Source organism: Gekko japonicus, unplaced genomic scaffold (genome assembly GCF_001447785.1).
Source record: "Gekko japonicus isolate JY-2015 unplaced genomic scaffold, Gekko_japonicus_V1.1 scaffold708, whole genome shotgun sequence".
Lineage (NCBI taxonomy): Eukaryota > Metazoa > Chordata > Lepidosauria > Squamata > Gekkonidae > Gekko > Gekko japonicus.
Genome location: NW_015170295.1, coordinates 148477 through 173318, shown reverse-complemented (window position 1 = coordinate 173318; position 24842 = coordinate 148477). Strand labels below are relative to the sequence as shown.

The 24842-nt window shown below is 42.2% G+C and overlaps 1 protein-coding gene across 2 annotated transcripts in view; it reads left to right on the top strand.

Annotated features, from left to right (window-relative positions):
* The window catches only part of POU6F2 (POU class 6 homeobox 2), a 408372-nt gene that overhangs the window by 348567 nt on the left and 34963 nt on the right, over nucleotides 1-24842 (top strand). For both annotated transcript variants that reach the window (XM_015417914.1, XM_015417913.1), the window contains exon 7: nucleotides 12123-12269. In XM_015417914.1, coding sequence (XP_015273400.1) covers nucleotides 12123-12269 — 147 coding nt within the window. The remainder of the gene's footprint in view (nucleotides 1-12122; nucleotides 12270-24842) is intronic.

The following is a 24842-nucleotide window of genomic DNA, read 5'->3' as shown; positions in this document are numbered from 1 at the left end:
CCAATTGCCTGCATAGAAAAACACTCTTGAATGATTCAGTTTTTGCACTGTTTGTGGAAAGCCAGGAGAGTGGAAGCCTTCCTGACCTCCTCAGGAGGACCATTCCACAAGGCGGGGGCCACAGTGGAGAAGGCCACGTGTATGAGTAGTTGTTGATTTTGCCCATTTGCAGGTTGGCACCTGCAGAAGAACCTGCTTAGATCAGCAAAGCTGTCATGGCAGTGCATAGGGGGAGAGGCGGTCTTGCACGTATGAGGATCCAAGGGCATGAAGGGCTTTGTATGTGATGGCCGATACTTTAAATTGAGCCCTGTAACAGGTGGCCAGCCAGTGGACTGACTGCAAAATGTGAGTAATATGCATGCTCCATCTAGCTCACAATAATAGTCGAGTCACAGCACTCTGCACCAACTAGAGTTTCCAAATTGATTTTTAGGGGAGACCAATGTACAGTGCACTACAGTAGTCTAGTCTCAGTGTCACCCTGGCATGGATCCAGGTGGCCAGATCAGCCATATCAAGATATGGGGCCATTTTCAAGCCAGGCGGAGTTGGAAGAAAGCAGTTTTTGCAACTGCATTAACTTGCTTATCCTACAATAATGCTTGGTTCAGTATAATCCTGAGGCTCTTAATGGAGTCAAGGGTCAGCTGAACCCCATTGAAAGAGGAGAGCATAACGTCCTTCAAGACCTCTACCTTCCCAACCAGCATTACTTACATCATTCCAGGGTTTTGTTTCAACTTGTTCATTCTTAGCCATATAACCACAGCTACCAGGCAGCCATATAGTACCTGTACTGCATCACCAAGAGATTTGGATAAGGATGTATATATAGCTGTGGATCATCTGCATATTGATGACAGCCAGCCCCCAAATTATGAATGACTTGGCCTAAGCACTTTTCCTAGAGATTGAAGAAGATGGGGGATAGGATTGTGCCCTGTGCAAACCCACAGGATAGGTCCCCCACTTATCATAACTGGTCTCCAAGGGCAATTCTTTGGGTCTGGTCTGTGAGGAAAGATTTGAACCAGCCCAATACACAATCCCTGATGCCTACTTCTGACTCTAGGTACCTCAACAAGATGGCATGTGTCAAAGGTGGCAGCTATATTCAATATGACCAACAAGGAGGCCTGACCTTTGTCTACATTTAGAGGGACATTGTTAACTAAAGCCAGAAGAGCAGTGTTCATCCCATAGCCCAGTCTGAAACCAGAATGAAAAGGGTCTAGAGCAGATGGGTTATCCAAGAAGACCTGGAGTTGGTCTCCTACTGTTCTCTCAATCGCTTTGTGTAGGAAGGGCAGATTAGAGACTGTGTGATAACTGGGTATGTAATTTTTCTGAAGGGATTTTTTTTAGTCGCAGATGAATAATTGCCTCTTTGAATGATCAAGGGAAGGTGCCCTGAGTTGGTGATTAATTTAGAATGAATACTAAAGGATTTGTTGATTTGGTCTTTGCATGGGTTTAGAGTCCACAATCGTCAAGGATCCAGGGCACAAGTACTGCCCCTCACAGATCCCAGGAGCTTGTCAACATCCTTCAAGGAAACTGGGTCAAAGTGGTCCATAAATAGAACAGGTGGTCTGCTAGGCTGTTCTTCCAGTGGACCTGTGTTACAGTCAGCATCTAAATCAGGGTGTATTCTTGATATTTTATCAGCAAAAGTATCACAACTAATTATCTGGTCCTGATACAATGAAGGCTCAGTTTTAGGAGTCAGGAGATGTCGTGTTACCTTGAACAACTGGGATGGTCATGATCTAGCTGGTGCAAAAGTAGCAGAGAAGTAACATTGCTGAGCTGTCATGATCCCTGATTAGTTAGGCTCAACCACCCACGTAATTATTCCAGAAACAAATAATCCTGGGGGGTGGGACCAAGTGACCAAAGGACTTGCAAAGGAAATAATGGCACCAAGCAGGGTTTCTTTTAAAAAAAATGATATAATCTCGGGGAGTTTGATAAATAAAATTATTTCCCATTGAAGCTAATTCATAAAACCAAAGACTATTTGGCACTGCTTTACTTTGCATTTTGATGAGGAGAAGGGGGCCAGTGCGGCGAGCACGGTCAACACCAGGAAGCTCTCCCGTGTGCCGGCTAGATCGAAGGTTTTTTTAGAGGAGTTCAGGGACTCCGAAACTCCACTGAGCTCTCTGAAGAGGAGCACAGTGCAGGGGGCTCAAATCAGGACTCCCTGCAAGTGGCAGCAAGCGGGTGGGAGTCCTTTGATCACCCGGAGGCAAGAACCAATCGAGAGCAGCCATGCCAGGCATGGGCGTGAAGCTGTGACTACCCAAGCGAGGGGGAGAAGCAGAAAACTCCAACTGAACTGCTTAAAAACACCAACACCATGTGTAAATGTACAAGCAACAATATCAGAGACTCCCCATTGATTAAGCCCCCTTTAAATCTATTGAAAACACAAGAATTAGAGGGGTGAAGAATCTCTTCCCTTCCCCCCCTCTTTCTTCAAGCGGCTAAGAAAAGGTCTGAAAGTGTTCTTTAAAATGGCTTGGGCAAAAGAAGAGAAGGTTGTTGTGATCTGAGAACAAAACTGTCAAATAAAAATATTGATCTTTCAATATTGTATAGTGGATTACAAAATTTTGGAAATATTCTTCTGATTTGGCTTTGACTCTGTTTGGAATTACAAATAAATTATCTGGAATTATATGAACTATATGAAGACCCTTTAAAGGATTACAAATAATTATACTTTAATAAGCATCACAAGTAAAAAGAAGAAGAATCAATAAGAACTATTAGGAACTTAATCTGAATTTTTAAAATATGTTATACTCTCATAACATACTTTGTTTTGTTTTTTTATATGTTATACTCTCATAACATACTTTGTTTTGGTTTGTTGAAGTTATAAAAGTATATTCAGTCTTCTTTGTACTGTTAACAATTGATAAGAATGCTGGCCTTGGTTGAAATTGTCTTTAATATAGTCTTTAATAGGACTATAATGGTTATTGTTTTGCAAATATAGAAGTGGTGTAATTGTAAGGTGTTTTACTGATAGGCAATCTGAAAGACTCTTTTTTTTAACTTGGGAATGCTCCTGTTTTTCTTTAATGTAACCATAATAAAACCTGCTGTGTAAGTATAGGTAGTTGTGTGACAAAGAGTTGGAGAGACCCCCTGTTTTTAACACGATATTTTGGAAATGACTGGTGCAGGCATAGATACATTGTTGATTACAGACTTTAAACAATTAACACAGGAAAGATTCATAACAGCAGTAAGAACAGCTGTGGAAAAAGCTATGAAGGATGTGCAACCTAAGTTTGATCTACTCTTACAGCAGAGCACCAATCAGAAGGAAGAGCAAACTGCCGTGGCATTTACTTCTGTGGAACATGTTGATAGAGAAGATACAAATGACGTCTATAATCCACTTGATATGACTTACAAAACGTATCCAAAAAGAGACAAACTGACTGAAGAACTGAACATGAGACCGCATGAAAGAATGACAAGAGATAGAATTATTGAACCAGCAAATGGAATATGTACTCAAAGAGAGAGAAAAGAAGAATATATGGAACCTCAGACTATTATAAAAATGGATTATAGATGGTTACCACCAGAAGATAATCGTCTCATCTACAAGGGGAAAAGGCACAAAATTAAAACTTTAGGACTTAAGAGGAGAAATCAGAGAATGAAGAAGAGGATGAAAATCTATGGAAAAGCTCCAAAATTTTGTGGATAAGAGAGAATACACAAGCATCAAATTTTTGGATAAGGAGAAAAACACAGTCCCTCAAGATTTTATAAAGGTCTGAACAATATAATTATGATACAGCTGTTCAAAACGCCATAAATGAATTGAAACATTGGACAATATACCAAAAGAGTGTAAAAATTTCATTTTTAAACATATGTGAAAGATCATTGTAAGAATATAAAGTGATATTTGGAAAACAAATATTGAGGTATTTAAACAGGTTATTTGATGAGGTAATGAAATCCCCTATTATTTAGATACCTATGTAAATGCTTGTGTATGTATGAAACTACATGGTTTAGATTTTGAAATGGATTGAAGAATACAATATTTAAGTATACAGACATATAACGTTTCATAGAATACAAAAACGTATATTTAAAAATATGCAAAAGATTTTTGTAAGAACATAAGGTGGAACATGGAAAACAATTATGGTATGAAGTATCTAAGCATGTAAATTGATGATGTAACTGAACCCACACATTTATGTATTTATGTTTTGTCTGTGTGATGTCTGTCTCTATTTTTTAAAAAAACTTTTATACTTTGCATGTTGACTTCCTCTTTTTCTGGGTTTGGTTTGTCTCTCACGATGAGCAGTATTGCAGAGTCCCATAACCTGGCCTTGTGACCATATAAAAAAATCAGAATTGCTGTTTTAATTGTCAGTGTTTAGCCTTTCTGTACTGTTTAATGCACCAGGATAGTACAGCATGTTGACCAACTCCCAGTAATGAGCTCTGAAAAGTCAGGAAAAGCTAAAACCCACTTAGCAATTTTGCTTTACTATTAATCTTCATGCTGTCACCTGAAGCTCTGATCCATGTTCCACCCTGCCTCCCCCAATGTGACCTGCAAAGTCACTTTTCAAATTTAAATGTGCCCATAAAACATTTTTTAGGATTGTATTATATGTGATGCTGGAGATCTGTAATCAGGATCTTTCACAGTTTTCAGTTTAAGGAGGTGGGACTTCAAATCAGAGAGGCAGCACTGGGGAAGGATTGGTTATCCTATTTCCCACACCATTCTCCCACTCTAACAGGGTAATCCTAAACATAGTTACACCTTTCTGTGTCCATTTGAATCAATGGATTCAGAAGGGCATACCTCTGTTTATGAACGCAGTAGCACACCTCCAGTGCTGCTGTTTGGCTGCTATTTGGTATAGATGAACCTTGCAAGTTTTCCCCTCATGGGGCCAGAGAGCATTTTCTGGAGGAGAGAACGATTTAGACTGAGGAATCAGGACTGGGGAAAGGGTTAAACACTCCCTTTTATCTTTCTCCTGTGTCATATCTATTTTAACCCTCAGGTGCACACTAAAAAACACAATGTATGAATTGAATCTTAATGAGAGAAACAGAGACAGAGAACAAGACACAGCCCAAATGATGGAAGGGGGGGGGGGAAATCTACGTTTATACCTGCAAGGATGGTGGAGTAGGGGACATACAGCACAACAAGCAGGGCTATTTTGAGGCAGGAACGCACAGGAACGGAGTTCCGGCTGGCTCCCAAGTTGGCCACGCCCAGCAGGAACTCATTAGCATAATAGGCCACACCCAACAGCAGAAACTCATTAGGATTGGCTACATTAGGGGGTGTGGCCTAACATGCAAAGGAGTTCCTGCTACAAAAAAAGGTCCTGGGTTTTGACAACAAACAAGGTAAACAGAATAACAAGCAAAAGGTGGGTGTAGCTGGATGACCACACTTCTGGTAACATGTGGGTGCGGCCTAATGTGCTAATGAGCTGTGCTGTCAGGGGTGTGGCTCAATATGCTAATGAGTCCCTGCTGTTGGGTGTGGCCTATTATGCTAATGAGTTCCTGCTGGGCTTTTTCTACAAAAAGAGCCCTGAATAAGAATTGATTCCCACCACCTACTATGCTATTCATTTACTGGACTGTCATTCATAAGATCATTTTATCAGCTTGGGGGGAAATGTCCTGTTTTCCTAATCATTTATCACTTTATATATTTGTCCGGCCAACATGACCCAACCTAGTTATCAAGTACCCCTTTCTATGAACATAGAGGCAGAACTGGATCTCAAAAGCATTCCTTAACTTTCTTCCATTTGAGGATTTTGTCTTCATAAAGCAGACAAGGGGGAAAACACATTTAAAAAAAATTGTGGCTGCTCTTTCCTGTTTTAACTGCTTTCTACTGCCAATCCTTTGCTATGTCTACTATTTGGGGAACAGTAAGGTTAAAATTCCCAGTTTGATCATAGCAACTATCAAAATGGCTTGAGACAATCCATAATCTATGCTACGTAATGAGTGAATCCAGGATGTGTCTGAGGGGATGTGATGTTCCAATCACCTCAGGTTGTGTCAATTCATATTGAGTCAAGTCAGGTTGCATCAGCAATATCCATATCAGTTCTTATTCTTGAGACCAGTAGATTTGATTTTAAGTAGATTTAGACAGCAAATATTTCAACCACGACAAATGTATGTAATGAGCAGACAGCTTTGAAAAACCAGCTATTTTTAAAGGCCCCGGCAAGTTAGTGCCACTTTGATACAGAGATCTACATATTTCAGTGACATATTATTGAATTTAAGCACAAACACAGGCCTCCTGCGTTTAGTAGGAAAACATTAAATGATTTGTGAATTGATCATTATACTCTTTGAAGAGAATCACAAATTTCCTGTGAAGAAATACTGTGCACCTCACAAACGTTAATGTTTGTGTTGTTGGTTTTTTGTATTTCGTTCTTTTTTTTCTTATCCTGCATTTTGTCTTTATGTTACAGTTGTTCAAATCTTTCAGAGGCGTGCCTGGTACAGCCCTTCAAACAGGACTGTACTACTTCAAAATGTATGTGGGGGAATCACTGGTTTGAAAGCACACCAATGTCTACAGTGTCCAGCATGTCAGAAACTTGGATGTCAGTGAAGCTTTCTGGCCTAGTGCTCTCCCTGATGTATAAAGTTTCCAAGTTCCTGCAGAAGCAGGTCCTAGCAGTGTCACTACTGACAAGTTTTCATCTGCGGCTCAAGAAGCTAGGCTTGGATGAAGGGGAGTTGTGGGACCACAGATAGCTCCAAGGTGAACAATTTGTTTAACCAGCTGCCAGAGTTGGACTGAGGCCCTGAACACTGGAGCAAGCTCTGAAATCTCCCACCTCTTTGCCTCTCCGATGAATGGAGCTTGGTGATGGTGACCTGGAGGCAGGTGGGGGCCGCAAGTCTTCAGGTGGCTCTGGTTGAATATTGGAGAGGGGCGCTAGATTATCAGCTCTAAGATACTGCTCTGCTTCCCACCACCTCTGTTCAGCCTCAGACAGAGTCGCTGTTTCAGACAGGTTGTAGAGCTCTCCAGCATTTCCTCCTTCCATCAGTACAAGTGCTTGGATCAATGGCTGGGCAATGTCTATGTCTGGTTCACTGGGAGGAAGGACAACAAGAAGGCTGAGCAACCAGTGGCCACAGTTGCCTTTGGACAAGTGCAGAGGTTTTGTCCATCACAGTTGAGAAACTACAGGTTCCCAATAGGCCATAATTTAGAACCAAGAAGCAGGATTTACCAAGTGAGTTTATATCCATAGATTAAAATCCAGCATCCCTCCCTTTAGAAATTAACCACTGGATTTCTGGTGAACGGCTACTTGCAATGGTCGCACCCCATCAAGCTCGGATGGGGGCGAGTCAGATCGGGGCAGCAGGGAGGGGGATCGGCTGGTCCTGACCTCCCCATGAAGCTCCAAGAGGGGGCTTCTAGCCTGGAGCGCTGAAGGGGCCGCTCCCAAAGTTCCGGCTTGGGGAAACAGTGCTCCTTTTTGCTCCAGTAGGTCCTGCTGTCCCGAGGCCAGCAATGGTGCTCAGAGATGATGTTGGACCAGAGCATACAAGGACTTAACTAAAAAGAAAATCTACGAGACAAAGCGATCCAGTGATTAATCAAACAGTGAGTTAAGTGGCAAAGAGAAAGTCATATACAAAAAGGGTGGTGGAAGAAATCGGCATAACGAAACGGCATAGCTTCAAAGAGATGGGGGGGGAACTCGCAAAGGAAGAACCCTACCCACTAGTGAAATTGCAGCGTAGAAGCAAGCCGGATTCAGGCGATTAACACCCTTTTCGAAGCGGAATACTTCTGAGCTAAGCAGTTAAAACATAGTAAAGATCTCAGAACTTTTATAAACTTTTACCTAAGTATAAACAATGTCTCAGTGTGGGAGTAAAATGGCGTCCAGAGGCAGAGGCTCTACAGGAAATGCCAGCACAGCATCACCAGTCGCAAGACCGGAAAATACCAGCGAGTTAGCTACTGGAATTTCTGAAGCCATGCGCCCTCTGCTGGACCATCTTACGAACCTCAACCAAAAATTCAACACTTTACAGAAAGAGCTCAAGGAAACTGCAGTCAAATCAGAGAAGTCAGCCAAAAAGATAAAAAGGTTGAATTAAGACCAAAGAAATACACCAAAGAATGGACAAAGTGGAAAAAGAAAGAACTTCTGAAAAGCAACAACTTCTACAGCTACAAATGGAAAGATCCTCTTTCGTCTTGAGATTTCAAGGGGTGCCAGAGAAAAAAGATGAGAAGAAAAATTATAAGCGAAGCAATGGCCCCCTTAATCAATAACAAACCTGAATTAATACAAGCAGATATTGATATGATCTACAGAACTGATTCAGAGTTTGTAAAAAAAAAAAAAAAATCTCCCAGGGGAAATTTTTGTAAAATTTGCAAAAAGATCAATAAGAGACTCAATACTTAAAGCATCTACAGCAACAACAGTTAAAATTCAAGAAGAGGAGATAAAAATATTGAAAGATGTCGCATTTGAAATACGCAAGAAAAGGAAGCAGTACAGAAATATTACAGCATTCCTTCAAAAGAACAATGTCCAGAAGGACTTATATTCAACTTTAAAGAGAAGAAGGAAAAGATTGACTCTCCATTAAAAGCTGAACTCTTCCTTGAACAGCAATAATCTTCAACCAAACAAAGAAACAGAGCAGAGGAAGAAAAGGAAACGGGAAAAAATAGCGAACAACAGAAATTGAATACGGATAGTTTATCTTCTACAGCTACTTCCGTGTTTTGGGGTGAAATCTCTGACTCGGATTCAGATTTAGGAGATGCAGCCCCTAAAACTTTTAAACTAAATCTCCCCTGGCAAAAGAAGAAGAAAACCAAAGCTAAGAAGAAATATAAGTGAAGATCTGAGATTACCTATGTTGACCTTTAATTTACTTATATTCTCAACCAGATGTGATGTAATATCAAAAATGTCTTTATGTTCGTTCTATTTGAACACTTTTATTAGATTTTAAAGAATTGAATGTAATTTTTAGCATGTAGACATATACTCAAAGCATTTGATTAGCCTATCAAAGGTTCGTTACTCTCTTTGTAGTTTTAGTTTTGTAGGGTATAGTTTTTATAGTGTGCAGGAGAAAAGCAATATCTGTGTGTGTGTGTGTGTATAAATTAATCACTGACCCCTGCCTTTATTACTAGCAAAGTAAAACAAAGTCCAATGGCACCTTAAAGATTAACAACACCCATTTTAATATGAGGTTTCATGAGTCACGGTTCATTTCAAACTGCAACCACAGATCATGAATATCACGTTCACTCTACATAACAATCCATTCCTCTCCCCCCTGCTTTGTTTTCTTCTAGCAACATTCTCATTAAAAATGGGGTTTTCTACAACTGTCTTCCTTTTTTCCTTGTTATAGGTGAGCATCACTTCCCCAAAATACCTCCTGGCACATGCAGAATGCCTTTTCTTCAGCAATTCATAAAATAGATGACAGACAGACAGACAGACAGACAGATAGATAATTATGGCATCAAGCCAGTAAATCAGCAGAAATACACCAACATTATAAAAAATAGCTTAAAAGTACATACATTGTATAGGGATGCATAAAATAAAGTAACAACAACTAATACAAATTGCATAAAATATAAATCAAAAGATCGTCTTAAAACTGAGACACGATTAAGCGGGCTTTTCGAATACAACAGCAAATGGTGCAGAATTTGGCAACTGCTTTAGAGATTAACTGATTTTCATCTGACAGCATGTAGTTTATGTAATCAGATTCTGTCATATCGGGACTTGGTTTTGCAATAGGCTCAAGATATCTGGAGCGGACCTCCTTATACCAGGGACACCTGAGGATCATATGTGTGATAGTTTCAACTTCCCCTAAGCCACATTTGCAATACCTTTGAATTCATAAAATAAATATGAATTCTTTTCTTTTTTATAAAACACTTATCAGCACTGTGTGTGTGTATAAAAAGGACCTGTATAGTGTGGAACCAAGTGCTTCTCTAATCCAAACTTTTCCTGACTTCGATTTGTAACCCCTGCAAAAAGCATTTGTAGCAACTCCAACCAACTTTCCTTCAATATCAGCCAATCAGTCTCTCTCTCTCTCCCCCCACCCCATTCTCTGTCTTTCACCTCCTCCTTGTTTTCTGTTTTTCCTAATCTCAGTGGGCTGTGAGAAGTAGAGGGATAGTAAAAGCATCTCATTTGCATTTAACACTGAGATGTTTGGAAAGAAAGCTCAGAGGGCAAAAATAAAAATGAACATTTGCATTTCAAAGAATACATTTTATGCCACTTTCTTTACTTGACTCAGTAAGACCATATAGTTTTATGTGATCAACAATTATCCTTTGGGTATCGCCATGAAGTTTGTATATAAAAATAAAATGGTATTCAGAGGTCAGTCCATTGGAATGTCTACTCCCTGGGCTTCAGCTTCAAGTTTAACTAACACGGCTGTTATGTAGTTTCAGGTGGGTAGCAGCAGAACAAAAACAGAGTCCAGTAGCACTTTGGAGACCAAACAAAGTTTCCAGGGTGTGGGCTTCCACGAATCAGAGCTTACTTTGTCAGATACCTGCTTATACCTTGGGAAGTTTCGTTGGTCTCTAAAGGAGCTCCTCTAAAGAAGTATCAAGAAAGAAAGAAACGTCACTGTTTCTATAAAAGATGGCGGAAAGTGCCATCCAGTCATAGCTGACTTATGGCAACCCCATGGGGTTTTCAAGGCCAGAGACGAACAGCAGTCTTCACTATTAGCCTGTTTCTGCCTAGAATCTCTGGACTTCCTTGGTGAGGTCTCATAAGAACATAAGAACATAAGGGACGCCAATGTTGGATCAGGCCAAAGGCCCCTCCAGTCCAACACTCTGTATCACACAGTGGCCAGAAATACCAGGTGCCATCAGGAGGTCCACCAGTGGGGCCAGGACATTAGAAGCCCTCCCACTGTTGACCCCCCCCAAGCACTAAGATGACAGCATCACTTGCCCCAAAGCCCCTATCTATACCTTGTGGCTAATAGCCACTGATAGACCTCTGCTCCATATGCTTATCTAATTCCCTTTTGAAGCCGTCCATGCTTGTAGCTTGTCTCATCCAAGTATTAACCAGAGCCAACCCTGCTCAACCTCCATGATCCAACAAGAGCCAGCTAGCCTGAGCCAGCTCTATAAAAGGAGGAGAGGACAATTAGAGTATAGGGCTGTCCCATTTCGGAGCTTTGGAAAAATTTGGCAATTCCAGCTAACTGGAGGTGTCCTTTATGTCCTGAGTTAATCCAAATGTCCATCTATTATGTTTTTACCTTGCTCTTCCTCTGAAGAGCTCAGAACAGGATAAATGTTCTGCCCCTACACAAGCTTAGTCTGTGCCTTCCTGGCCGTCGGCTGACACTTGTCAACCGGCTCTTTGTATGTGGTGCACTCCAGCCTGGACCTCTATCACTACGGGCCACAGGTGACAGCCTGCACACTTGAATACTCCCGTGTAAATAACTCCCTGCAACTGGAAAAGGTTCTTTGGCCACAAAGGACTTTGTCCGTGATCCACTGAACACAAAATCAGTTGGGCTCGATATCAGAGAAACTCTTAAATGAAGTTCCCAGCTCTGGGTTCGGAAACACCTGGAGATTTGAGGATGGTGCCTGGGAGAGTGGCGTTTAGGGAGGGAAAGGACCTCGGCAGGGTATAATGCCATGCAGCCCGTCTTCCAAAGCAGCCATTTTATTCAGGAGGAGTAGAATAGTTTTTAAATAAATAAGCAATTTTTGCAGTTTGGAGATCCCTTGTAATGCCAGGAGATTTCCAGCCCCCCCACCTGGAGGTTGGCAGCCCTGTTCTTGGAGTGTTTAAAGACCATGCTGCCTGCTCTACACATTATCAGAGGCCTGCCTCCACCCAGACCACAAGGCTCTCAAGAAACGACTGGAGCTTTCATTGGCCCCTTTCTGTCCCCTTGATAGTATGGCGTCAATTAGCGGTGTGTTGGTGTGTAGCAGCTGCCTGGCTATCAGCAGCCCTCACTCTTTGCTCTTTTCTTCCCATTTCCAGCTGGTTAATAATCCCCTAGCAAGTCAAGCAGCAGCAGCGGCGGCAGCAGCGGCCATGGGCTCTATAGCAAGCTCGCAGGCCTTTGGCAATGCACTCTCCGGCCTTCAGGGGGTCACAGGTCAACTAGTCACTAATGCACAAGGACAGGTGAGTGGAAGATGGAGGGAAAGAGTGAATTCCTGTGGCATATTGATCTTGGGCTGAGCAGCAAATACCTTATGCATGACAGCAATTTGTGGCTGCACATATATTGGGAGAGGGAATAAATAAATAATGTTTCTTGGCAAAAAAAAGGGAAGAAGAACAAAGGGTTTAGGCTAGGCTTGCTGAGGTGGAATTGGTAGAATCCTTTTCTAAAAAGAAACTCAGATCTTTCAAAGCAATTCAGAAATGGACATCAGGATTTGGAGTGTTGGCACCTGCGAATTTTTGCTCAATGCTTATGGATTTTTGTAATAACGTAACAGAACCCGGCAGTACTCCTTTCTTGCTTGGGAAGACACTACGCAGGTTTAGAACAATTAACAGAGGCACCAACCCGTTTGAAATGACCACTAGCCCTGTGGTGGATTGAGAAGTAGGTGTAAATAGGCAGGATCCAGCAAAGGCTGGACACTTTAAGGCCTGCTGCTGCACCTACTTAACTCTCCTATTGAAATCCATTAAGATTTCAGCCGAATCCTGTGCATGCATACTCAAAAATAAGTCCACTTGAGTCAATATCTATTTCTACTTATTTTTATTGGTTTGAATTCCTAAGGAGTAGGCTCACTACTCAGCAAACGCAACAGGAAATTCAGTGGTACTTGGCCGTTGGGGGGCTCCTGGCCCACTTCCGGGAGACTGGGAGTGGTTTCGAGCCACTTCCAGTAAAACCGAATTCGGCTGAATTTACATAGAGTTTGCCCAAATACTAGAGCATTACCCCCAGACATCCCTGATGTGCCTGCGCCACTTCCGGGTGACAGCAGCACATTGGGGCAGGCACTTCCTGTTTTGTGTAGTGGTTAAGTGTGCAAACTCTAATCTGGGAGAACCGGGTTTGATTCCCTACTCCTCCACTTGCACCTGCTGGATGACCTTGGGCAAGCCATAGTTCTGGCACAGCTGGTCTTGGAAAAGAGCAGTTTCTGTCAAGAGCTCTTTCAGCCCCACCTACCTCACAGGGTGTCTGTTGTGAGGAGGGGAAGGGAAAGGAGTTTGGAAGCCGCTCTGAGACTCCGTTGGGTAGTGAAGGGCGGGGTATAAAGCCAATCTCTTCTCTTCTTTTCTTCTTGTACTGAAAGTGGTCTGAAAAATGACATCTGGGGGTGGAATTCTGCCCTCCAACTAGCTGGCCGGTGGCAGGGGAGCACCCCCCAAATGTGGGGGTTCCCCAGCCCCCAACAGGGGTCTGGGAACCCTAGTGGTACTAGTTCTAAGCTGCGTTGCCTAAAATTTATCAAAAGTAGCTTGCTTTAGTGGGATTCTACCTGCTGTCTTTTATATGTATCCTTAATTAGCCTTTCCTGTTAACCCTGCTTGTATAAGATACCAATCTAGGACTTTTGTTTCTACTAGATTCTATGAGTCTGCCCTCTTAAGCTGCCACTTCCTCCAGGGGAACTGTTCTCTGTAATTTGAAGATCAGCTGTAATTCTGGGAGAACTCTTGGCCCCAGTTTGAGGCTTGGTAACCCTACTTGCAAGACTGCCTCTGGGTGTGTAGCAGTGTGACCTGGCCATTTGCTCAAAGGCCCTTCTGTACCTCCTCACAGGACATCCATCAGCTTTATGTTCCCCTTGAACTCACACAGGACTCTCGTCCCAATTTTCTCAGAATTAGCCTTCACATCAGAGGCCTGGAGAAGAATAAGGACATGGAGTCAGGACGTAGGAGTCATGAAAGGACCTCACTTTACAGAAAGAACCAGAGGGCCCAGTTGTCATAGGGTTGTCTTAGGTTGGGGGTTAAGAATATGGGGGTTGACATAAGTGACATCACTATGTCACTTCTGGCTATAACCTGACATTGACAATGGGTACCTCTAGGAATTGCTGGAAACTTTATGCTTTTACCATAGAATTTCTGGTGCTTCCTAGAGTTACCCATTGTCACTTCTGGGTTGTACTGGCAGATTTTAAAAATTCTTCTCCCACCACCACTTCACAGCAATCAGCAGGAGGTAACCCTAATTTGTCATACTACTATGGTTGTTATTTCACTGCATAAGATGCTCACATGAATACTGAAACCAACCAATTAAATTTTTTTAAAGTTCTGTTACCCATGCCAAAAAATAATCATAAATACCCCAAAGCCTCTCCAACCTATTATTAAAAGTGATACTGGGAAGCAGCAACAGTTATCTCTTGAAATCAGAAGCTTCTGTTTATAAAAGGGTAACGTTCTTTAAATCAGTGGTTGTAAATTTGTGTTCTCTCAGTTTTTGGTGTGTCATTCAAAACTGCAGAAACCATAAATTCTTTATCTTTCCATAATTTGATACCACCAAAACATTTCATTGAAACAGAGGGTGCATTTTAAAAAATTCTTTCTAGATTAAAAAATAAGATATTACAAAGGCTTATCATCAAATTTAATGTTTGTTTGGGATTTTGATTTTTATTGATTTATTATTATTATTATTATCTGCAGGATTGAGCGATCAATAAATTGATTGATGCTATTGATTTATTATTATTATTATTATTATTATTATTATTATTATTATTAAGCAAAAACAGAGATGCAATCTGAACTCCCACTTCCCATCCAAGTCCCACAAGGGGGGAAAAGTGCTGACCTTGTTATATTTACTGGGTGGGTACAGAATTGTTCCATCACTACCCCGAGGGTTGAACGATGGAGCTTGTCAAAGTGAGGCCTTATCTAATGAATCATCTTATCGCAGGTGCACACCACACATATTAAAGGAGGATTGCACGACCACCGTGCCCTCTACAATAACCTTTCAGTGTCTACTTTAACCCTTGTTTCAATCCCTTTTCATCAAAGGATCATTTTATGCAGCGAGCTTTAAATGGAGGCTCTCAAAAGCCTATTAAGATTTCTGTTAGGGATGGAATGGAAGAAAAGTTGGTTATAATGCCTATAACTCATAGTCAGATCAGCTCCATCTAGAAAGCTTGCTTGTTTATATCTGTGCTCCAGAAATAGTGCAGACTCTCCTCTCACAGGAGGCATGAGGAGCGTAGGACGTAAATTTAAGCCTCTGAGATATAAAACTATGACAGTTTTGTCAGCGGAAGGGAGTTTTCCCCCCACCTCTTTCTGGCTATCCCAGGAAGGGAAGTAATTGGACTGGGTTGGTAAACTGTTGGCCAAACACATTAGTCCTATGCAAGAATAAAATGGCATCCTGGACTCCACAGCAAGGCTGAATATTTATTTTGTACACCAAGTTCAGTTACAGAAAGGATGAAATCCTAGTCTTGCGTATCATGGAACCATCTACAGTTCATACGACACAACAGATCTTCTATATACATGAAGGTTTTTAAAAACTCCTTTAGAATGTGAAGATTTCTGCCCCATTTGCCCCCAAGTTTCTGTAGCCCTGAAAGAAAGGATATGGGGTGTGTGTGTAAAGCTGGCCAATACTGTATCTACCTCTTTATTATTTTATTAAATTTATTTCTACTGTACCTCTCAAAGTCCCCTGCAAAGGGATAAAATCCAGTGACTACAAAATCAAGCATCAAATTAAAATGCTGTTTCTCACCCTAAAATAACATGCACGCATGCACACACACCCCTTAATTATTACGGCAAAGATATAGACAGCCCCACAAGAGACATCCACATTCACTCCTTGCAGCATTCAAATACCTTCCTCAAAAGAAGAATCTTGGAGCCAAACTATATGTTACATTTATACAAGTTTCAGCGGGGAAACTGGTTGACGGGAAGGGTTAGACATCTCTATCCCAGCTCCTAGCCTGTTGCAAAGTGCTGCCTCCCTAGGATGTTTTGCAATGGAGAAGGTGTTGTAAAACAGCATTAAAAGTTGCTAGTGTGATGTGTGTTTTAGCCTTCATAAAGCTTTTAAGAATTTAAAAGGAGCAACATGGCGGAATCTCCTTTGTGAGTTAATTTGCAGATTTGGGGGCCATGGCAGAAAAGGCCCTGCTTCAAAATACAGCCAATCATGCCATGAATAATGGCCATGTGGTTAAAAGTGCAATAACCTTTTACTGGACATCAGGAGCATCTCTGAATGTGAATAATTGCAGAGATGCAGAAACAGAATTTATGTTGCATCTTAAGATTCTGTTTCACTAGTGGTGGTGCCTGCTTCCACAGTGAGGAGCCTTTTCCTGGTTGAAGAGGCATTTTCTACTGGCCAAAGACCCCTCAAGCCAGTGGAAGGTGTTCTTGATGACTTAGGTCAGTCCTGATATAGATATTGGTGTACACTTAAGAAGCCCTAGGTATCTCGTTAGCGCTCCTATATCAGATTATTTAACTCCTAGAAGTACCCCACAATAACGTTTTAAGCATGCACACGAAAGCTTATACCCAGAATTAAACTTTGTTGGTCTTAAAGGTGCTACTGGACTGAAACTTTGTTCTACAAGTAAATACTGTTAGAGAATCTCTGCTTCCATGTTAAGCTTTTGGTAAAGCGTAACTATTGCACTCCTAACATTGACTAAATCAACAAAACATTATACCATCCATCCATCCATCCATCCATCCTTAGTACATAGATAATTAAAGGAAAGCAATATACAAGTCCATAAAGGTTTCTTACCCCAAAAATAAGCAGGTCACAGGCAAGGAGCCCCTTCTGAGAAGAAAGCTGTTGATCAATTCAACTTCTATTTACAGGATTTTAGCATAATCTCCTAACAATAGCTAAGTGTCCCAAGTGATAAGGGTAGACATTCTTGGCTCACTCCTCATATTGTCACTTCAAACACCATACAAAGTTTTCTGTACCTGAAATGTCTTCTTAAAATTTATTAAAACTGTTGGTTCATTATTGCTACTTTTTATCTTAAAAGTCTATACTACAAGTTTCTTGTACATATGAATATCTTTTGGCCCTCAATCAGCACACCCATCTTTGAATAATATCTTTGCTTCTGTGAAGTTAGACATTCTCAGATGCTATCTGCACCTAAACCTGGGCAAACAGTATCTATTGATGTGTGTTAGATGGCTAATCTACACAAGGCCATGTTACTACTTGTTTTCTTGCTCTTCTCCAAGGTTATTCAATCCTGGGTCTCTTTTTTGCATGCTTTAGTTGGGAGGCCAGGCTGGCTTTGTTTTTTTGCAAAGAAAAATCTTCCATTATTATGTTTTGGTCAAGCCTAGCAACTGTTCTCCTGTATTTCTGGCTATATCTGTGACAGAAGGAATCCACCTTTTGTGTTTCATTCCCTGTTGTATGAACGATCACCCAAGCTTTCTCATTTTGCTGATGGTGTTAAATCTTCACAAAGAATCTAACATCTCTGGCACATATCAAAACCACTGCAGCAATGACTGATAAAAAAACTCCCAGGTTCAGCCCTTGGCATCTCCAGTTAAAAGGATCCAGGTGGTAGGTGATGTGAAAGACCTCTGCCTGAGACCCTGGAGAGCAGCTGCCAGTAAGAGTTGAGAAGACTTATCATGATAGACCACAAGGCAGCTTCATGTGACCTACACTGTTGATTAAACTATCCAATGTAGTCCTTTCCTTTCTTACTTTCCAGCAATTCAGATGACTTTGGGGTCAGGATTTTAAGTGAGGGCTGCAGGTTGGTTACTGGAAGGTGGCCATTTTGTAACAATTGGGTATTTAAAGAGAATCCCAATATTAGTTTTATAAATCAAATTAGGGCTTTTTTTGAGGGGGGGGAGAGGTGCTGGAACCCTCAAGAGGGAAATGTATACTGAAAACCCACAACTTTTAAACATTTTAAAAAGAATCTTGTCGAAGAGGTTCCGGAACTCAGTTCTGGTGCGTTCCCCCAGGAAAACAGCCCTGAATCAAACACATTTGTATCATTCTAACTAGGAGGGTATGTATTTTAAAAAAACCTCTGATGCATCCAGGCACATCTTAGCATTTGAAAGAGCGCACTCACCCCACAGTTCTAAGCAGAGTTACACCCATTCTAAACCCGTTCACTTAAGGGAGTGATCCTCTTTAAGGCTGTACTGTCACACTTTTCCAAGCTTCAACAGGTAATTTTCCTGGACTTGTAATTTGCCTCCATGAAGGTCGTCCCCCCCCTTATTTTGCTGGGGAGGGGGGGGGAACCCTCATGGAGGCAAATTACCTTATCGCAAATCACAGTTGAAGGTTTTAATTATGAGGACTCCTTTCTGGGTATTTTTGTACCCTCTCTGCACTGCCCTAGACACACACACAAAAGAACCAGCCAAAGGACTTCTTTGGCACCGAACGCAGACCCTCCTGAGGAGACCGGCCAGTCTTCCTCTGCAGAGAGAAGCGAGCCACTCGCCCAGCTCCTGGTAATTAACCAGCGCAACTGTCTTCGGAGACTTTTAATCCACAATTAGCTTTGCCGACTCAGTGGGCGGGGGTGGTGTTGTTGATCCAGTTCGATAATGGGGAGTCCTTTGGTTCTCATTATTCTGATGAGAGGGCACCCATTGGCTCTTTGAGCATCTTGATGGTAAATGGTGCTAATAAGGCCTGATGGGCTCTGCGCTCCTAACAAGCCTCTCAGCGGCGAGAGTGATTACAATGGAGATAGATTTGATGGGATGCGCTCGCTTTTGTAGTGTCTCAGCTGCTGACACTCTGCGACATAATCAGGTCACGGAGCCGGTCACAGCCATCAGCAAGAACCGTAGCTCCATCCCTCATTATTAGAGTGTATTATTCAGTCCCAGGCCTTCATAACACTGCCAAGGGCCTTTTCATTTCTTTTATATATATATATATGTAATGTCTCCCCCCACACACACCCCACCCCATGTTGCACCGACCTGCTCCTCTTTGGTTCGGCATCGACTCCTGACTAATAAAATAAAACACTTCATCAGCTAAAGAGCTCTAGTAAAATTCCTTTTCGGAAATGGAAATACAGCAGCCCCTTTCGGATCCAGCGAAGGGATGACAATTAAATAAGAGAGGGGAATTTTTGTCACCACGCGCTGCACGGTGCAATGTAGTATGTCATGTGCAATAAAAAGAGTACAGAGAATTACGAAAATAGGATCTGACTCTCTATATGGATTGATTTGTAAAGTACCGACCACACGTCTCCTTTGAAGAAAGGACAGGGCTACCTCTCTGTAATGTACCTAGGCCTACTCTTTCCTGGCAATTGCTTTATTTCTTATCATGCCCTAAACATTTTTTTATTGAATAAAGGAGAACACAGCCTCAACAATGGAGCAGTTCTAGAAAAATCTATGAGTCTACTCCAGATGACATCTTCAAGGTATTAAAGATCAGGCTGGGAACCCATGCAATTGCTTTACAAAGGGCTGAAGCAAATTTAAAACATTTATCACTGCACATGGTAAGGACCCTAGATTCACTTTTTTGCATCAAGTAAACAGGTTTATTTTGTTAAAAAAAACCCCACAAACCTGTAAAACCTTTTTGACCAGAAGCAACAGCAAGATAAAAGAGATAGGTTTGTTGGGTACACCATGAGAAGAGATGCCACTTCTAAACCACTTTCAACTCTATCTATTAAAAACTATTGTCTGTCCACAGCCTAATACTTCAGTGCCCACACTGTTTAGGTTATAGCGCTTGTTCTTAAATGACTTTCATCCTTAGGACCTTTACCTAAGAGCAGAATCTCTTGTTTTAATTACAATTAAGGGCAGCTTGTATTTTGGGATCCTTAAGGGCAAATGTGATACATATCCCTCTTAAGCAAAGGGATGTCACATGAGTATTTTATATTCTAATATAGACAGAATATGCCTCAACTGAACATCAGCTAAAGGAAGAGATGATGGGGAGAGAAATCTTCCTGCCCAGGTCCCTAAGAAAAGGGTGAAGGGGGGGAGTCATCCTCTTGCACCAATTTGTTGTGGGGCCCCAACTTGTACCCTCTAAAAATAAACTGGTTTCCCAGGGGTCCCTCCAAAATTACAACTGATCTGCAGACTACAGAGATCAGTCCTCCAGAAGGTAATGGCAGCTTTGGAGAATGGACTCTTTGGAGTACCATAGAGTCTACGAGAAGCAGAAGCCCCAGAGTGGCTACAGATGGTGGATGCTCTAGAACACGAATAAAGTATTTTGTACTATATCAAGAAGCCACATAACTATTCACTGGGAAGGAAGCTTCACTTGGTTCAATAGGATTTATTTCTGAGTCAGCATGCCTAAGATTGAGATGCAACCAGTTTAGCTCAAATTATGACAGTCTCCTGGGGGCAGGGGGAGAGTTCCAGAGTTTGGGTGCCACAACTGAGAAGTCCCTCTCCCAGGTTGCTGTGTGCTGGAATAACTGGCTGTTCCCCTCAGCCTAAAAAGCCCTCCTCAAAGTCATCTTCACATGTTCCTCAGTGTTGAGGAAAAGAGTCCACCTGAAGATCCACAGGAGGACACCAGCCAACAGCAGTCCCACCTTTCTCTCCATCCCTAACAGGCCTCTGGTTTCTCTATAGGTAATCAAATAACAGGAGAAGATAAAGATCTAGTTTCACTAAAGGTAGATGTAGTTCCCAATGGCAAAGTCTGGCTTGCTTGATTCAAGTGACTGAGTTACAACTCCTTCGATGGAGCATCAGAGCTGCCGTTCCTATTAGGACCATCCTACACCTGTATATGTTTCAAGTGTCAGGACACATTTTTACCACTAACATGGAGAACTCATGCAAAAGTCAGTTTCTCCCCCTTGTGCTGTGTATTCCTGCTTTTTTTCAGGTGACAGTGAGGAGAGTGGGAAAACATAGTGTGAGAAGCAACTCTAAGGGTTACTTTGCAACATCCCCCCCCCCCCACACACATGTGAAATAATAATTGTGAGATAAAAGTATGTAATTATATGACTAGTGGAATGTGACCTTTTTTTGTGCCACAGGGGTCCAACCACCAAAATGAGTATTCATAAATAGTTAAAATCTCATACTGGAAAGCGTCAAGATCCAACCCTGAGAACAATCCTAAGCAAGTTTACTGAGAATCTTACTCAGGTCTGTTCAATGAGGCTTACACAACAGAAAGTGTTCATTCATTCATTCATTCATTCATTCATTCATTCATTGAATTAAATTTCTAGCCTGCCCTTCCCTGCACTGCAGGACTCAGGGCGAATTACAACTGTAAATCTATACAACAAATTTAAAACAATTAAAAACATAATCTACACACTATTAAAACCTATGCAACATCAGCTAATATAACTCACAAGATGGCAATAAATATTCATCAAAACATTTATATGGTGACAGTCACATGTGTGAGATAACATGGGGGGGGGGAAGTGAGGCTATTTCCTTCAGAGGAATTTGACCCGCAGTTGCGCAATCACAAAGTCCTTTGAAGCTGCGGGGGCAGCCTGCCACTGCATGATCAGATGCATAGGCGTAATCTTCGTGGGGGCGGTGGGGCGTCAGCCTTGCTCAGCCCCCCCCGGGAGCCACCCTTGCTCCTAGCAAAGCAATGCCGCTGCCCCAGCCCCGCCCACCCACCCCCCGGGAAATTGGAAAGTCTACACCCGGGTGAGTCGAGTGTTATTGTTGTTTTGCCATTTTGTTCCCGATACATTTAAATGGGGCATCTCAGCACTGAGGGCTTCCTACGGAGTGTGCGATGATGCACATACTGAGAAGGTGAAGGGAAACAACGGCACGGAGTCGGGATGGCCTGATTAGACCATCCCGACACCACGAGAGTGCGCTGGAGCGATCAGACAGGGGAAAGTCCATCTGTGGCCCATCACAACCCGTTTGCTACCAGACTTTCGCTGGTGTCTTTTTACTCCGCTTCTGCAGCAGAGGAAAATGGGTTGCTGACAGGTGCGTGGCGCTTCCCAGATGTTCGTGTCTGATCGCGCCCTTTAGATCTGCCTGGCATTTACGCCTATGGCACGGCTAATTGTGCATGTGATCATGCCCTATGCCACCTTTCCTCACGGTTCAAGACAGTTTACGATAACAGTTAGAAACGTTTTCAGTTAAAAGCAAAAATAAAACAGCCACCCCCAGATCTCTCCCTCTCTGCCCCTTAAAAGAGGCCTGCCATTCGAACTCCCAAAAGCCCTGGGAAACAGGTGGGCCTTACAATGCTTGCTAAGAAGGTCTCTGAGGAGCACCCACCACCACCTCTTCAGGGAGTCTGTTTGACAGAGCAGGAGCCATGATGAGATAGGCCTGGGTTGCCGTCAATGTCAGACAGGCCACCTTAAGTGGGGAGTCAACAGATGCAGTGCAGTTGAGGAGTCTTGCACCAGAGGAAGCCTTGGGTGCTCATTGGGGGATAGGTGGGGTACAAATATGTTAAATAAACAAAGGAATCTTTCAAGAATCCAAAGAAAGACTCTTTCCACTGGAGCAAGACTCCTCAGTTAGCAGAGGATTATACGCATTATGAGGGGGGGAGGGTTAATTATACATTCAGAAATTAGCCGAAATTCCCAATTTCATCAGCTGTGAAACAAATTTGAAATAGGAATTCATATTGTGAATGTGGAATTTTACCATTATAAATAAAATTAATGATAATAAATGAATATTTTTTTAAAAAATTAATCATAAATTTAGGGTCCTTTAAACTTCCTGGTATCTGATTAAATAAACGTCAGATACAAAATATTATATGCTGTCTGTTGTCAGGTTCTAAATACTGTTGCATGCCAACCAAATATTACATACAATTGCATGTTAATTATTAAATACTGTCATTCATAAAAATATTAAAATTAGATGTTAAAAATCAGGTGGGTAGTCATGTTGGTCTGAAGCAACAGAACAAAGTTTGAGTTCAGTGGCACCTTTAAATTAAACATTGGCTGCGGTCACACGTAACAGAAGCCACACAAGTGAGACGGAAAACAGCCGGAGTTTCCGGGCGCGATCTCACCAGCACATCTGGGAAGCGTAGCACTCCCGTGGCTCAACCGAGGCTTCCAGCCGAAACTGCGTGGCAAAAAACTAGTACCTTGGAGGTACTAGTTTCCGAAAACTGCGGGGCAAGGGTGGGCGTCTGATCGCGTTTCCGGAGGCATCCGGCGCCCGCCCATGTCCCCTTGCAAATAAGGTGGTTTTTTTTGTCCAAGTCTCTGTGGATGCGCATGCGCACCCAACGGAGCATGCGCATTTGTCATGTACACAAAAATAAAAAACAGTTTGCCGCGGCGCGCGCTTCTTCGTTGCGCGCCGGCTTGTCCTGTGATCGGCACCTCTCCCTTGCCATGGAACCTCCACGGTACCTCCACGGTACCTCCACAGGAGGTCTGATCACGTAACTGCGCAGTAGTTTGCCCCAGGGCAAACAGCCACGCTTCTCCTCTGCAGTTTCCTGCCCGTGTGACCGGGGAAATTGTTGATCTTTAACTTGTTGGTCTTAAAAGGTGCCACTGGACTCAAACTTTGTTCTATTTTCGATGAATATTCAAGTATTTCAAGAACAACTGGAAAACATCTGAAACAAAATTCAAGGTGGGGAGGAGGCTGAATTTTTTTAAGTTCTGAAAGACATAGGCATTACACTGAAGGTCCAGAACACACAAAAAGTATTTCTTCAAAATCCACTTAAATACCTTTATAGATACTGGCATGGTCAGAGAATAGGATTAGAGGACTGGAAGATTACAAAAATTGATGGAGCATAAGTCTATCCATGGCTGATAGTTAGGGACAGAGCCACAAAGCAACACCATGGGAAAGGCAGAGTGCAACCAATAAAGTGAAGTGGATAAGGTAAAAAAAAAAATTAACAATCATGCAATATCTTTTTATTAAGACCAGCTGAAGTAACGCACAACAGTGTGCAAGCTTTCAAGTTCTCCGGAACTCTTCAGCAGGCTAAATATACATGAGCGACCCCTCGCAAACTGTTTTTCTGTAACTAATTGGTTTTCATAAGCACTGGAGCATAGTGGAGTAGTGGTTTAAAGAAGACGAATGCTGTATCCCTAGAGAAAGTCTTGATAAGAAAGGTTTTTTTCCTATGAATCTGGGACACACAAGAGTATCCTGTGTAGTTACCAGGAGAAAAATCTGTTGTTTGGTCAGTCAAGCAAGACAATCTTTTTTTTTTCCACGGCCCCAAAACAGAAGGGTTATTTGGTGCCATTTCAAAGGCTGTGAGGTAGCTTCTCTCTTAACATGTGGGGAGGAATAAACTTATTTATGGTTCACCATCTCCTGAATCATAGTATGGCTAAAGAAAACATGCAGTGTATCCTTGAGGAGCTTAACACTGTCCATGTTCTTCCTGTCCTTTGGGGATTTCTAAAATCAATATCCTGGCCTGAGGCAGAGTGCCTCACAGAAATGCCTCTAAGGCAACTCTGTCCCATTTCACTCTCACTGCCTTAGGCGGTCTCTGCTCTGGCCTTTTATTTCTATTCTGTTTCTCACCACTACTGCCACCAGTTAAGTTCCACAGGTAGATGTGGTGATGGGATAATCAACAATATCCTAATGACTGGGTGTCTTAGTGACAGCCTCCTCATACTATGCCAGTGGCATAATCATCAAAGTTGTGTTGAATGCCAAGGAAATCCCAAGAACTACTGCCTTCTTGAAGGTAAATACCACATGGCTTAGATCCCATAGAGG